This window comes from Euprymna scolopes, chromosome 5 (assembly GCF_053919585.1).
Source record: "Euprymna scolopes isolate OS-2025 chromosome 5, ASM5391958v1, whole genome shotgun sequence".
In the NCBI taxonomy this organism is placed as follows: domain Eukaryota; kingdom Metazoa; phylum Mollusca; class Cephalopoda; order Sepiida; family Sepiolidae; genus Euprymna; species Euprymna scolopes.
Window position 1 is genome coordinate 80,971,145 of NC_136486.1, and position 17,554 is coordinate 80,988,698.

A 17,554-nucleotide genomic window follows, 5' to 3' on the forward strand; every position below is an offset into this window, starting at 1 on the left:
ATGAAAGTATTAAGAAAAAAATTAAAGATGCTATTGAAATAAGCAAAAAAATAGAGCAAAAATCTAAAAATTATGAAAATGAAAATAACGCTGATGATGATCAAATTGATTGCGATCCTAATATGGCTAAAGAGGCAGATAAAAATGAAGCTGATTTGAATATGCCTCAAATCAGACATGTCACTGAAGTTCAAGTTTTAGAAAATGAGCAAAAATTGAATTTCATTCAAAAAGAAATTTATAATGAAATTATTTCCAAACTTGAGCAACAAAATCTTCATTGGAATGAGGAAAACCCTATTCACAGGTGCAATTGTGACGATTGTCCACAAATTCTCAAATTTATTAATGGTTTTGTGGATGTGGGCAAATCTTTTCTGATCAATGCACTGGCAGATAAAATTACTCTCACATATCCTGCCATCAATGGACCCAGTGTAGTTATTTGTGCTCCTACTGGTGTCAGTGCTTACATTTTGAAAGGATCTACATGCCATAGAGTCTTTCAACTAAATGTGCAGCATGGTTCTACACCTAAATATGAACCATTATCAAAGGATAAAATAAAAAGTTTGAGAACCATGCTTGGATATGCGAGATTATTCATTATTGATGAAATAAGCATGGTTAGTCACTTGCAATTAGCATTTATTCACCAACGTTTGCAAGATGTTTTTGGTGATATTAGGAAACAAGTGTATCCATTTGCAAACATGTCAATTGTTGCATTTGGTGATTTATTTCAGCTTCCACCTGTTAATGAAAAACCTGTATTTTCCAAAATATCTATTCAAGATGCTAGAAAATCAAATTTGGGAATTGCTGGTATAAATTTGTGGTCATATTTCGATTATGATGAATTGACCATAAATGTGCGACAAAAACATGACAATGAAAACTTTGTTAATATTCTTAACAGAATAAGACTTGGGTCACCAACTGATTAGGATATTGAGATCTTGAAAAGGCATCGAATCAATCCTAAACAAAAAGCAAATATTGATCAAGTTACTGATCTTTTGCAAAATTTGCAAAAGAAAATGCATATTATTTGCATTGTACCCACAAATGAATCTGCTGAGGAAGTGAATTATAAAATGTTGAAAAAAAATAATATTCATATCATTGAAATTTCAGCAACTGATTCCAACTTAAGACAAAAAACCGTAACAAAAAAAAAAATCAAAACAGACACCAAAAACTTCTAAACTTAAAAAGATTTCTGACACAGCTGGACTTGAAACTGTGCTTAAAATTGGAATTGGTGCTAGATGCATGTTGCGTCGAAATATTGATATTGAAAAAGGACTTTGCAATGGTACAATGGGTACAGTCACTGAAATACAAATGAAAGATGGCAAAGTTGTTGCTGTGACTGTAAAATTTGATCATATGCAGTCAATGTTGAATTTGTGCAAGCTGACTATGAACTTTCTCCTGGACTCTTTGTGACTAGATCTCAAATACCTTTGTCACTCAGCTATGCTTTAACTGTCCACAAAACCCAAGGTATTTCAGTCGATGGTATCATTGTTGACTTGGGATCTGATGTCTTTTCAGATGGAATGGCCTATGTAGCTTTGTCACGTGCTAGAAAGCTGTGCAATGTCTATTAGATTGAACTTGACCCTCATAAATTGACCACGTGTAACAAAAGTGCATGGACTGAATATAATAGATTGAGGGCCAAAAGAGACAGGGTTGATTTGCCACCGCTTCCTACTTGTTCTGTTATGCCTCAAAGTTTGTCATTGTACAAACAGACTTATAAACGAAAAAAAACAATCGTTATAGATCATGATTTGAAGCAAAAACATAATAGTCCAAATAGAAAATGGCTGAAAATAGACAATTCAATTTCTCAAAATAATTTGGACCTCAAATTGATCAATGAAAGAAATGCTTGTTTTGCTAACAGTATTGTTCAGACAATTTACCACCTTCCTTTGTTGTCTAACATCATTAAAAGCATTCCAAACATTGATTTGCCAATTCAGCAATTAAAAAGATTGCTTGTCCCTGGCACTCACAGTGTTGCTGATCTTAGAGAATCAATCGGAGGCGTTTTTAATAGTGGCCAACAAGAATGTGCTATTGCATTTTGGGAATTTTTGATAAACAAGTGCCCTGACAGTGCCAAACAATTATTCACTTTTGAAGAAAGTAAAGTGATGAAATGTCTTAGAATACACAAACAAAACTGCCAAAGACTACAAGATAGTGAATGTAATTGCACCTTTAAAGTTGGCTGTGGGTTCCAAACCTTGCAGATTGCTGGAATACCACAGAGATTAGTTATTCAACTTCATCCTACTGATGGTCGACAGCAATTTAAAAGTTTGCTCAAAACTGATGCTTCAGTGCTCAAACATTGTATAAAATGTCAGCAAAATACTGAGCACTTGGAAAATGTCACTAGAACGTTTCCTACTGCAATGAAATATTTGTGTGTTCAAATAAATAGATTTATGTTTGAAAATTATAATCCTCGGCAAATTAATGCTGAAATTATGAATTTCAGTACAAAAAAACAAAATATTTTTGGAACAAATTTCAAAGTAAAAACAGCTATTCTGCACACTTTGAATAGAGTCGATTTTGGGCATTATACTTGCATTGTTAGAAATAATATTAAGTGGAATATTGTCAGTGACACTAACTTTTCTAATAATGTCAATTTTCCTTCCAAAATGTCCAATATTGTTGGCATTTTTTTTGAAAAAATATAAAGGAAGCAAACATTTGATAAAAACAAGGTCATATATTCAATAGAAATAAATAGTGGTGGTTTTCGCTTTTAAAATTCAACCATCACCTAGGCATGGCATGGGGCTGTAACTGTTACTCTGCAGGCGAACAATAGCACTGTTATGAATCATAACTAAACTGGAGACACGATTTTTGCTTCAAGAGATAAATGTAATATAAAATTTTAACCGGAAAATTATTTTACTGAAAACTATTGATCAGTATTACACTCTAAAAAGGAAGATACTAGAGTTAAAAAAAACAACAATTTTATTTACACTCAAGCAATTCAAAATTTATCTCAAAACTGACTCTTCAATTCGCAAATATTGTCAACAAAATACTGAGCATTTGCAAAAAGCCACTAGAAATAGAATTTTTCTACTGCAATGGAATATGTGTGTGTTCAAACAAATAGATTTTTATTTTAAAATTACGATCCTCAATGAATTAATTCCGAAATTATATATTTCAATAAATTTTTTTTGCAGAAATTTCATTGTAAAACCAGATATTCTTCACTTTTATGAAAGTCGATTTGGGCATTTTACTTGCATTATTTAGAATAATAACAAGTGAAATATTATCAGTGACACCAATATTTCATATAATTTTAATTTTCATTCCAAAATGTCGTCCATCAATATTGGCATTTCTTTTGAAAAATATAAAAGAAACAAATAATTGAGAAAAATCAGACCATATATCCAATCGAAATAGCAAAAACTTGAGTGCTAACCTCCCAATCAGCGTGGTATGGGGCTATAACTGTATCCCTGCAGGCGAACGATAGCACTTTTATGAATCACTTAAATTCAGAATTTAAAACAAATTTCTGTAAAAATTTTTTATGTAATACTTTTCCTGTGATCATTAGCATGTTCTATTAATTAATAAATATAATTCTATTGTTTTTATTGTTGCTTACGTTGTTGATGAATAGAATTTTAAAAAGTTAGGTATTTTCTTGAAAAAGGATTTCGGCCTCAACAGAAAGATGTTCAACAAAATGTTTAACCATAAAATTTACCAAAAACTATTAATATTAAACTATAAAAAGAAAGGTACTAGAATTTAAGCAAAAAATATTTTATTTCAACTCAATCAGATGTGCCTTATGCACTAATAAAAATGCAATTGGCATTTTGTTGAACTTTTTAAGATTTTAAATATTTATAAATTTTCTCATTATAAAAAACGATTATTATATTGATTATAATTTTTTGACAGAAGAAATAAAATGAATTGCATAAAAAACATTAGAAGACAAATTTTTAAATCATAAGATAAATCTAAAGTCACTAGATTATCAATAAAGTTTGTCATAATAATACATTTATTAGATTAATTTTAATTTGGAAAGATAGAAGTACAGTTAAAACATCCAGAATCAGCGAATTCATTAAATTCTATCATAACAAAAACGATTGTTTTATTTCAATGCTATTGATAAGAAAATATTTGTTTTACTTGATTAAAATTAATTAAACATAGATTATATCTGTAGTATATAAATATTTTTTTATAATGAAACAATTTATTAATTTTTGCTGATTTACGATTTTTTCATTGCCGGTTTTTATTTTGCAAATTAAAAATAATCCAATAATCTTTTTTGATAATGAAAAAATGTGCTGACAATTAAGTGATTTAAAATATTTGAATATTTTTTTAAATGAACAATAAATTAAAATCAATTTACTAAATAATCATTTTTTTTTCAAGATTTATTTACACAATTTACTAATATTTATTGATATAATTGGATAATTTTGCATTGTTCTTCTAATGTTTTATATTCATTTTATTTCTTCTGTCAAAAAATTATAATCAATATAATAATCGTTTTTTATAATGAGAAAATTTATAAATATTTAAAATCTTAAAAAGTTCAACAAAATGCCAATTGCATTTTTATTAGTGCATAAGGCACATCTGATTGAGTTGAAATAAAATATTTTTTGCTTAAATTCTAGTATCTTTCTTTTTATAGTTTAATATTAATAGTTTTTGGTAAATTTTATGGTTAAACATTTTGTTGAACATCTTTCTGTTGAGGCCGAAATCCTTTTTCAAGAAATATATATATATGTGTGTGTGTGTGTGTGTGTGTGTGTGTATATATGTATATATAGGTTTTTAAAAAAAATTTTAACTTTTTAATTTTTAATTTTTAATTTATTTATTTTCATTTTTTTTTTTTTTTTTATATATAATAGACGCTCCATTTCATAAACTTAGCCATTTAGTTGTTTCTCTGGGACTTTCACGTGCATATTTAAGTTGACCTAATTATTAAAGCTAGCTTTCGTGCTTTTTGTCTGAGTCAGTTTGACCTTGCTTTTCAAATTAAAACTTTCACCGTCTTTCTGTTTTTTTTTTGTTTTTTTTTTTTAACCTTAATTTACTTGATTCCTCCAGCCTTGGCAGACGTGTTTTAAATATTCTCTCCAGTGCTTTTTCTGTGCACATTTGAACTTTTCTTTTAATGATTTGGAACTCATTCCATTTGTGATTTTTTCCAAGGAATTCTGCATTTTGGACCATTTGGAACTTACCTGTTGGATTGGAAATTTTTAATTCTACCGTGTTTGGATTTTACCATTCTTGGATTTTTTACCCTTCACCGGACTATCCATTCATGTGAAATCTTTTTATCATTTTTCTTTTACCTCCTACTCCCCTTCCTCACTCTTTTTTTAACCAAGTAAGATCTGTGACTTACTTGTAGTTTCACTAAATACTTTTACATGCAAAATCCGATCCCGCATTTTGCTAATTCCTGCCCTCTGATGAGAAGGAGAGTATTTTTTCGAAACTCCGCAGATTAAGGACTATCCACTTATCTTGTGCTTCCTATTTAAAATTAAATATGTTTTTAACTCTTTTTCAAGATGTCTTTTAACATGTTTTATTAATCATTTGTTCATATTATAAGCTCTATTTCCTTTTCGGTTTTATTGAGCTTTTACATCTGGTTGAGATTACTTTACTTGTAAATATTAACTCTTTAATATTTATAATATATTTTAAGTTTACCAATTTTGATTACCTTGGTAAACTTATTGTAATTTTTATTTATATATATATATATATATATATATATATATATATATATATATATATGTGCACATAAAGTTATGTACAGTAAATAGAGCCCGAGCAAAGCCGGGCTGCTAGACATTTTAGTAACTATATTTTTGTTATAAACTACAATAAATATGAATAAGAATGAAGTTTTAAATGCAAATCCTATTAAAAAATACTTACCATGTCATTTTTTTTTTTTCTTTTTTTTACAAGGTGATCACCACTTATCAAGGCCCTGAAGGCACTCAGGGATATGGGTTATTGCATGTACAGTACGTTAGTGTGAGGATTTAATAAGTGTCTACTTAAGGGGACGGTTTATCAGGAATTTGTTTACGTTGGATTTGAAGACATCCAGGTTGTAGTCAGGTGGGAAGCAGGCAGACGGAACAGAGTTCCACAGGCATGCAGTTCTAAGAAAGAAGATTTGTTCATGGAATCTACGTTTTGATTTAGGCACAGATAAAGAGTGGGGAAAATATTTGACAGTGGTTTCAGCTAGACAGATGTTTTTCGTAAAAGATTGGCGAGGGGGGGACTAGAGATTGGAGCTCAGACGAGCACCTGCCATGGAAATAACGATAAAACAAAGATAGGCTCGCAATGTCTCTTCTGTGGGAGAGAGGTTGCAGGGAAGAGAAAAGGGCATCCCCACTAAGCCACAAAGTTCATTTTGTACTCTGTCAAGGCAGGATTGGCTGTTTTTAGCAGCTCCTGTTAAGATGTGGCAGCAGTACTCCATCCTTGGACGTACTTGGCTTTTATATAGATAGAGAATTGCATCATTAGTGGGATATCTTCTGGAGCAGTAGAAGGATCCCACCATCTTTCCAGCGACCTTGGCAACAGACTTGATGTACATGTTCCATTTCAGATCAGGAGTAAAGGACAAACCCAGAAGCTTGTCAAAACATGGGGCTTCTCCTACACGAGCCATCCATTTCAATTGATGCCAGATGGGGATCAGAGCGTTGATGATGTAAAGATAGGAGCTTGGTTTTAGATGCATTAAAGGTAACCAGTCACGTCTTCCCCCACTGAACCACGCGCTCGAGATCAGAGGAGAGAGAATCAGAGAGAACTTTGTCATTTACAGCCTTTGATGTGTTACCGTAGATGGTTATGTCATCAGCATAGGTGTCAACGAATGATTTAAGTATGTGATTAGGGAGATCATTGATGTAGATCAGGAAAAGAGTTGGGCCCAGGATGGACCCCTGAGAAACTCCAGCATTAATACTGCAGGCTTCTGATTTTTGTCCATCGACCACTACTCTTATGAGCCTATCAGAGAGAAATGATTTAATGATAGAGAAAACATTTCCAGTTATACCGTAGCTGGAAATCTTGTGAAGTAGGCCTTTATGCCATACCCTATTGAAGGCCTTTGATATGTCAAGAGCAATTGCCCTAGAAAGGAAGCCTTTGTCAAGAGATTCACTAATCCTATGAGATATAGCTGTTAGCACATCTGCGGTAGATCTTGCAGAACGGAAACCATATTGCGTGTAACTAAGAAGGTTATTTCTGCTGAGGTGGTTGACTACTTCTCTATTTAATATGAATTCCAGCAACTTACTCATGACACACAGGAGACTTATTGGTCTGTACTGAGAGGGAGATGACTTATCACCTGAATTCTTAAATACAGGGCATACTGATAAGATTTTCCAGGGTGTTGGAAAGCACTTCTCCTTAAGGCAACGCTTAAACAGTTTTGTAAGTATGGGAGCAAGTTCTGGTTGAAGCTTTTTTAACACTATAATTGGGATGCCGTCAGGGCCAGTTGCTTTACTGGAATCAAGGTTCTTGATTAGCTTGGCGACCTTATGCACAGATATTTGTATGCTACATGTTCTGTGTTATAGGAGGAAATATGGGGAGTTGATGGCCTTCGTCACATAGGGTAGAATTAGCTGCAAAGTTCTTGGCAAATAGTTTGTCTGATGCTGACGAGATGACCTCAGGTCCATTGATGATAGTTGGGATAGAACGCACACTTCTGTTCAAGATCCTGTTTGCTATTTGCCAGAACTGTTGGAAACCAAGCCACTGATCAGCTACTTTGGATTTAATGGACTGAGCATATAGCACTCTTGCATTTTTTATTACTCTTTTACAGTGGTTTCTGGCGTTCCTGAAAGCAGCTTTAGTCTCAGTGCATCTATTACGTTGGTAGTTATGGAAAAAGTGATTTCTGTGGATGATGACAGCAGCACATTCTGGGGAGAACCATGGCTGGCTGTTAGGTTTTTGTTGGAATTTTTTCGATCGTATGAATCAGTCTATGCCTACAATTAGCTATTCGATCAGGTCTGATACTATAGAGGACACATCATTTTTAAACATGGAATGCAGAGGTAGATCAGATATGAATGTACGGAAGCTATCCCAGTCAGCCATGGAGTATATAGTACGGTGGAGGGGTATGTCTGGGGACTTATTACATTTCATTTTTATCTTAACTGATACGACGGAGTGGTCGGAGGATCCTAGAGGAGAAAGAACGGAACATGAACATAGCTCAGGGGAAGTTGAGAGAAAAAGGTCTAGAAGGCTTGCATACTGACCTGTAGTATCGGACACATGGGTGGGCTTGCGAACAATCTGAGTGAGGTCATAAGCAATGGCAAAATCATGACAGAACCTCCCCTCATCATCTGTTTTATTTGAGTGAGTCAGCCATTCCACGTCATGGATGTTGAAGCCACCACAGATGTGAATGTTAGCCGAGGGATGTGCAGACAGAATGTGGTCTATTTTCTCAGATATACTCTTAAAGATTGTAACTCCGCTGTTATGAGGCCAATAGAGGGCAAATATAAATGCAGTGGTGTAAGCAAGTGCAACCCGGAAGCACACATAAGGTAAATTAGGATCTTCTCTAGAGATATCCCTGCTACATGGGAAGCCATCTTTAATGTAGGCACATATTCCATACCCATGGCGGTCTTGGGGGTCAGATTTAGATGTTAAGTTAGAGTATCGGTTAATTATGAACTCATCTAGGGAAGTGATTGGCCCTATTCCAGTTTTGCTTAAAAAGAATATGTCCTGTTTCGTCTCCTGTAATTGGGTTTCAACCTTTGGAAGGTTGGAACGTGGACACCTGACGTTGGAGAAGGAGACATGGTAGTAGGGGTCTATGTTGGAAGATGGGGTTCTAGGTTTATTCGAGTTTTTTTCTGGAGATATTTCATGTTGAGGTTTTGGGATTTGTGGAACAAGTCGGCATACTTGGTTAGAGCAGGATAGAGAGGGAAAGTAAGAGAGAAAAGGACAGGAAAATTTTTTTTTTTTATGTAGCACATGATAAGGTAAAGCCATAACAATTACCCACTAGTATGGCATTGAGAGGCCCTACCAGAGACTACTGCATGGTCCAGAATCCATTCACCAAATGGCAATACAGCAGCCCCAATACTTTGCACCTGCTGATAGGACAGCCTCCTTAGTGGTTAATCTAAGGTTCGGGTCCCTGACTATCAGCCGGATAACGTCAGCCCAGACGAAACCTTCACTTCCAACACCCTTACTAGTGACATGGCCACAAGGATAGACATAGAGACAGAAAAATTTCCGACATCTCAGACTACTGTTCACTAAGTACTACTGACCTGAGAAGCAGCTTTTTCTTCACCCTTTGTCAGAAAAATAACTCATTGTACTGAGGACTGAGGGACAAAAAAGGAGAAGCGAGAGTTACTGGAGCTGCCGATAACACATCCACTGCATTATCTACTCTCCATTTTAAAAAAAAGGGGGGAGGAATAGGTACGAGGGACTTATTAATATCTACTTAGTATAAGTCCAGTGCTCAATTATCAATTCAGGACGCTGTTTGAAGATAATCTCCCCTCCCATATTCATGTGGGGATGTTTTGGCGTTATCTATCTCAAGTTTGAATCATTCGAGCTTCACCTTATAATTAAAATCCAATAATGAACTTTTATCAGTTTGTGAAGTCTGCTTAATTTTTGTTAATTTACATTTGGGTTTAGATAAACTTGTTTTTCTGTCTTTGCATAGAGTTTTTGGTAAATTTACATTTGGGTTTAGATAATAGATTAAGGTTTTAATAAAATGTCATCATCTAAGAGGCAAAAGTTCCCTTCTTTTTTTATTTTTCTTAAGTTTTAAGAGATCAAGGTGCTTCTTCCTGGAGTTAAGACTTGATTCTATTATGATTTAAATTTATATTCGAGGGCTCTTGTAAGAGTAGATGCTGTTCTTTTTATGGCTGCTATCTGTATTTTGTTACATCTTGGTCTTCCAGGAATTGCTTCTAAGTATTTATGAAGATTCTTTTTTTTATTAGTTAAGTTGCTTCTTTCACACCCAGTATAATGTTTATTTCTTTCAGAGACCATGTTGTTTTTAGATCATTTTTAGGTCCTAATATTTTGTTATCTTCTCCCGTTCAGCTCTTTGTATCTAGCCTATTGATATTGTATTGAGGCCAGTCAGTAATACCAAAACCATGACAGGGATTGCAAGCTGATTTATGGCAGTTATTTTGTTTTTGGAGCTTCATTCGGATTTGAGTATCTTTTTAAGGCGTGTTGTGTATTCTTGTTCTATGTTTTATTTTTTCATGCTCCACAGTTACGTTTTCCTCTATACCTCTATGTACTTATATGTGGCATCCTCTTGTAGATCTTCAATAAAGCTGTCATTGAACCAAAAATGTTCAGATGTCATCTTTTTTTCTTTTATTATTGTGCATTTGGCACATTTATCAAATCCAAACACCATGCAGACATCCTCTGTGAAAGGTTTTACAGTTTCTATCAGGGAGACAAGCTGTTTTTCTGTCTTTGCATAGAGTTTGAGATAATCCATAAAGAGTAAATGGTTCACTCTTTTACTTTTTTCTTTTTTCCTGCCGGTTTGTATGTGCATATGTTGTTCAGCTTAAAATAAAAAAAATAGTAACCAAAGACCCATAAAGTTTATATTTTGTTCATCTCCATTGCTTTGGATGAATAATATTTAAAATTTAGAAAAAATGATTTATTCCTTGAGGTAGAAATGCTGCAGAATCTGCTGGGGGTGGGGCAAATTTAATCCTATCTTCATCATATGTTTTGTCTGTGCATGAATACATTTTTTTACATAACATTTTTCTAATAAATATATTAATTTCCAATGTTTTTAAGTGTGATTGTTGCGCTTAGCTCAGTTGGTTGGATAATCGACTGAAGTTTCAATCTCAGCTCTCAACATCCTTTACATTTTAATATTTTTTTTATTCATTCTTCAAACTACAAGAGTAATCAGCAACAAATTTGAAAACATAAAAACGGTTGTCATTGTTACACAAATAACTTTTGCAGTTTACGGACTATATTGAAATAAACACTTGCTAAGTTGATATTAAACAAATAAAAACAAAGCTGTTACAATTTACCGGCCATGCTTAAATAATCTATTGAAAATTTTTTTTTTTAATTCCATTTTCACCCCAAACAAGGCACTGTGCTACTTTGTTGTAGGGGGTTACTATTGGGGACATAAGTTGCAGATATATTATGTAGGGAGTTGAGCAGCAAGATGTCTGTTCTCATTACACTTGAACTTCTGCATGTCAGTACAGTTGGGAAAGCAGGAACCCAGAAGAGAGTTCCAAAGTCTAACAGTTCTGCTAGAAACTATAAGAGTAGGAGGCTTTCTTATCTCAAGGGATCTCTACTGTGTGAGGGTGAGATTTTGCTGCTTGTTCAGTTTGTCTGGGGTATTTACGTCGAGAGTGTACTAGGGCTTGTAGTTAGTCTGAGCATCCACCATATGTGTTCATTTACATTTCCCTCCTGCCTGTTATAGAACATGGTGTCATCAGCAAATATCTCGGAGACAATTTTATCAGGGAGGTCTTTATGAATATTAGGAATAATAAATGTCCAAGGATAGACCCCTGAGGTACACCCGCATTTATATCATATCCTTTAGATGTACAACCATCGATGACAACCTGGATTCTTCCCTTATTTAAGAAGGATTTAATTATGTTAAGTATTTATCAAGTGATACCGTATGATCTGATTTTACTGAGAAGACCATCGTGCCATACCCTGTCAAAAGTCTTAGATATATCTAGGGCTACTATCCTCCCCTCCCCTTCCTTATCCAGTGCATGGTATATATGTTCAGAGATTACAGTTAGGATATCTGCAGTAGAACGGACTTGCCTTAATATTGATGGTCGAGCAGAAGTTTAACAACTGTAAGGTTGATTAATTATGGACTCAAATATCTTGGTGAAAAGAGGGAGGAGGCTAATGGGGCAATTATTTAATGGGTCAGTTCGTTTGCCAGAATTCTTGTAAACTGGTACAATAGAAGCAGTTTTCCAGCAGTCAGGAAAGCATGATTCATTTAGGCATTTGTTTTAAAGTTTAGAAAGGACGTAAGCAACCTCAGCGGAGCATTTTTTAATAATACAGACGGGATGCGATTACGTCCACATGCTTTTGAGGTATCTAGGTTTTTATGATACCTGAGAAGGGGTGATTTTCAGATCATCTAGTGTGGTGTCTGTGTGCAAAGGAAAGTCAGGGAGGGAATGGTTTGCTGGGTCCAGTGTGGAGTTTGTTAGCCTTCTCGGTTACCATGCAAACAACCTCATGATTGTTGGATAGTGGGGGAATTGTTGATTGCCCATTATTTATTACACTGTTATAGATTTTCCAGAAACAGGGTCCTAATTTCTGTGCTTCGATTCTTTTTCAGGTGGTTTCGGTATATTCTCTCTTAGCTGTAGCTATTTCTTTCTTACAATTACTTCCAGCCTCTATAAACTTTTGTTTGTTTGTACTGGACTTATTTTGGTTAAATCTGCGGTATGTATGCTGCCTTTGAGGAATGGCAACTATACAAGTAGAAGTAAACCATTAAGGAGAGTGGGGATTATATGAAGGCTACAATTTTTGAATTAGTGCAAATTTGAAAAAGATTCATTCTTGGATCATTTACTGTTAGCAAGAAGTAAGCATGTGTATTTAAACACACTGTTTCTCAGGATAAAGAACTTCTCTGTTGGTTGTTGGTGTTGCCCGGGAGACATATTCAAAAGTGTTCAATACTAGTAATCCAAAAGTGAAAAAAATAAAAGAATTTCTCTTCTAGAGGAGGGATCTTGGATTTAGTAATGCTCAGGAGGCTTTCTTATAAATACTCAATGCTCAAGATAAAGACAATTCTATGCGATTAATATTTTTTTCTCTCTATTTATTTTCTTTCTCTATTTCTTTTTTTTCTCTTCTTAATCACTCTCTCTCCATTATAATCTTTTAACTTTATTTAAATTGCCCCTCCATCTTTACATCTTATAATTAAAGTTCTGTGTTTTAAGTTTTTTTACTCCAACTTTTAAAGAGTTCCTACCTAAAATAAAAATCCATTATTCATTGAACTTTTGAATAGTCAAGTCGCTGCCTGATGATACCTGTTGTTTGATTGAAACAAGTGGCTATTTGTAGCAGTGGGATGTGAGCATGTTTATATAACAATAAACAAGTATTATCAGCTCTTTTTATTGAGCACTATTTAACAACCTCGTTGAATTCATTAGTCCATTACTTTTGAATATAAAAAAAACCCGATATATATATATATATAGATATATATATATATAATTTTATTTTTATATAGAATTGCATAAGTGAATTAATCTATAATTTTATATAAAATTGCATAAGTGAACTAATTCTATATAAAAAGAAAATTATATATATATCTATCTATATATATATATAATTTTCTTTTTATATAGAATTGCATAAGTGAACTAATGTTTATATATGCATTTATGCTGTTGACATTTTGGAGTGAACAATGCTGATATGTTTTTGTTTTTTCTTTTCAGAAACCACCTACAGAAAATCAAGAAACTGTTCAACAAGATCTTCATTGGGCAATTCACCCAATTTCAACATCTGAACGCTATTTCTTATGTCAGCTCTTTACTAATCCTGTTAAAGAGGTTAAGTATCATTTTTATTTTTGTAAAAAGAATACACATTTTTTAGTCTTTATTAAACATCTATTCAAATTTCTGATTTAGGAGAATGAAAATAGTCATGAAGGGAGCAGGCTGTGCTCTCCTGATTCCATATTGACAAAAGCCACGCATTCATTCCTGCTTGAGCAGGTTTGTATTACGTTGTATGAACCATTTATAAGTTTTTTTAATGCCAAATAAAGTTGTTAAATATAATTTGAGAGGTAGGATAATTATATTCATAGAATACATTGCTCTTAGAATACATTACTCTTTTAAAAATTACTCCTTGAAAACATTCACATATAAGCTGAGAAAAGATTCTGACAATCCCTCAAACCATAAACCTAAAGTTTCGTGTTGTTTGGAATAAAGTTGTCAAATAATTTCATAGGTAACTATTTATATTCATAGAATATATTACTCTTAGAAAGAAATTTCACAGTGAAAGTGGAAACATTTCTTCTTGAAGGGAATGTTACTGAAAGAAGGAAGCATTGCTCTCTGAAAACACCATTCCAAGAAAGACATTACTTCCAGAAAAAAACATTACTTCTTTGATTGGTAATCTTTGTTGTCAACGCTTTCTAGTATCTATTTAGGGGAAAAAAATAAGGTCTTGCATTTTGAAGAATCAGATTGAATAAAACACAGTTGTGAATAAACTTATAAATACTAGAACATGACATGACCAACTGATTGATCGATCAGGCCTCTCTGATCTCTCATCTAGCCAAAGTAAGGGCCTGAAATGGCTGAATAGCTAGCCACCAGGATCCTATCCTACATCATCATGGGTTGCCACCCACTGCCCAGTTTTTTTGGTGGGTGGGAAGACATTTCTGGCCTTGCTCTGTGACTTTTATGATTTGGTATGGGGGGGGGGGTATAAATGAGGGTCGCTACCCGCAGCCCAGTTTTTTTTTTTTTTTTGGCGGGGGGAGGGCATTTGTGACTCCTGCAGACAGGGCCTACTTGAGCAAACAAAGCTAATATTGTGTGTGATTTGTTATACACGGTGAGACATTTTAGTTAGAACATGTTGATTTTGCTCCCATGCAACCAAGATACCACAATTAAGTTATTACGAAGGACTCAGCATGGAACGTATAGTGTCTTTTTGAAAATGGTTGTTTTATACTTCAAAATTTAATATTTCTAAGTCCAATAGACCAAATCAAACTGTTTTATGGACTAAATGGAATAAATCAATTACAAACTGTATACTCACAAAATATACACATATAAAAGAATTTAATCTGCAAATATACATGATTGAATCTGATAAATGCTCGGAAATATTAAGAACCTTAAACATGAAATCATTTTACCCAAATAAACAAAGTCAGCATTAAATAGCATAAAAACTAAAACAAACTAATTTATGTACATATTATTTGATTAAATGAAAAGATAGAATTTGAATCTCATTTCACCAACAGTTTTATTTTTATGACTTAAATATTTTTTTTTTTTTTGCTTTTACAGATGTTCAAAAAAACACCTTTACAAGTTATCCAAATGGATGTCAGCAATGCACAGGTAAAACAAACTTTTACATCATTCGATTGATGTTTTTATAATCAGAAATACAATTTAAATGTTTTTATTCATAACTTTTATGATTTCAGACTGTTGATATGAAACCACTGGAATTAACATTAATGGAGAAACAATCTGAATTTCCAGCTATCAGCAAATCTTCAATGCCTTCTATATTTTCTGATCGGGATAATAAACCAACAAGGTAAGTGCATTGCTTTCTTTTACTCAGTTGAACATGTATGTTCAACTGAACCAGTTCACATTCATTCCACATATGATTATTGAAATTACATGTGATTTATAACTCTCTAATTGTGCCATCATTGTTACAACTGTGTTCTGTTAGATATCATGGAGTCACAACTTGCATAGAAACAAAAGAAAGAGTGGATTAAAAATATTGATGACTTGTTATTTCCCTTAACACTTTTATGTGGAGGAGGAAGTGATGGGACTGGTTTTATATTTGTTGGCATAAACAACAGATTTGATCTCCACTGCATCTACTTCTGTTTGCCTTAACTGCTATCCAAAATGACTGTCAGTAACTCTGAACAGACTAAATTGATTCTCGCTCACTTTCAACCCGACAATCTCAATCAGTTACTCAACACGACTTTTCTAACGAATGGGATCGATCTCAGATTGATGTGTCAAAATTTCAGAAATCAAAGGGATTGAGTTTTGTTTTATTCTTTGTCTTGATCAAGAGAATCATTCAAAGCATGCAAAATGACTCAATGAGCAATGACAATGACACTCGCAGAAACTGGCTGTTTGGTCTTGGTTGGAATTTCTTAGATATGATTTTGTATTCAATTCCTGATAAAATTTGATAATTATTTGTATCAATGTAATATTTTCATTATTTATTGCATAGAAACATTTCATTCTTCTTTTGAAATGTAAGCCTATTTGTTCAATTTTTTTTATTAATCTGGATGAATTTATTTTTTAGTAATAAAATGTTTTAAAAATTCTATTTGTAAATATAATGCAAGACTAAAAATGAGAAAAAATTTGATTTAGCTAAAATATTGAAAATAAGAAGATAGTAGATTTTAAAAATGTTGTGTTAAAAACAAATATTGTTTTTTTGATCTGAATTTCTAATTCTATTTTGAAATCGATTCAAATATTAAAGAAGCAATGACATTCATCAATGTTCATAAATGCTATTCTAAAATGTGTCATTTATAGATAACTAAATTCTATTTATTCTAATCTGATTTTTTGTTTAGCTTTGAACAATTTGGAAAAGCTGGCCTCGTCAATGAAGATGTTCAAAGACAAACAATGGAAGCTCTCTTAACTGGACCAAATGCGCCCGTTGAGAACTGTATACGACCAGAATTCATCAGATTAGCTCCACCCCTTCATATTGCTGAAGATGAGGTAAAATGATTTACTTATAAAGAATTTCTTATTTATAACTATACAATAATCCGTAAGTTCGTTTAGTCTCCAAAATTCATGATTTTTAGAGGTTAGTAGCAGTTACATAATTACAATCTATTTTCTAGCACATTCTCAGTTGCAGAGTGTTTGATATGTTGTCTGATCCAAACACTTTGGTGTAGGAGGCACATTCACCAAACCTTTTCCTATTTTTTATCAACAGTCAATTTTTAAATGTCAAGTTGCCTGTCTCGCCATTAGCCACTATAACCACTACTTGGGCTAGGCAAGATGAAGCAACAAAACTCACTTTTTAGCTTATTGACCCAAAGGTCAAAATCACTCTCAATTTTTGATTCTGTGACATTGGTTGGGAGTGAAAGAAAAATATTGGTAGATGAATGTTAATAGACTCTTGAACATGATATTTTTTTCACAAGCGTAAATGTATTAGTGAGAATAACAGCTATATTTAAAGATGACCAATAATTATTCAAATAGAGCATGAAACTTATAAATATACACACATAGTTTAGTACAAGTTTTATCATTTAATATATAGATACTCAAGTTAATGTCTATTGTATGTTTCAGAGTCAAGAATATTTACAGAAAAAGTTTTTTTCAAGACATTTTCTTTCATACTGCTTCAATATTTTATATGCATAACTTAAGAGATTTTTTGATAAATTTTGATATTTCTCATATGGAAGCAGTTATATTTTTCCAATATTATTAATTGCACAAAATTAGTGTTATGTTCTTACCTCTGC

The 17,554-nt window shown here is 33.1% G+C and overlaps 1 protein-coding gene across 4 annotated transcripts in view; it reads left to right on the plus strand.

Moving 5' to 3' along the window:
- The window catches only part of LOC145276885 (CCR4-NOT transcription complex subunit 11-like), a 100,123-nt gene that overhangs the window by 51,609 nt on the left and 30,960 nt on the right, over nt 1-17,554 (plus strand). For all 4 annotated transcript variants that reach the window (XM_080128312.1, XM_080128314.1, XM_080128313.1 and 1 more), the window contains 4 exons: nt 13,704-13,820; nt 15,327-15,380; nt 15,470-15,585; nt 16,625-16,778. In XM_080128312.1, the coding sequence (XP_079984438.1) occupies nt 13,704-13,820; nt 15,327-15,380; nt 15,470-15,585; nt 16,625-16,778 (441 nt within the window). The remainder of the gene's footprint in view (nt 1-13,703; nt 13,821-15,326; nt 15,381-15,469; nt 15,586-16,624; nt 16,779-17,554) is intronic.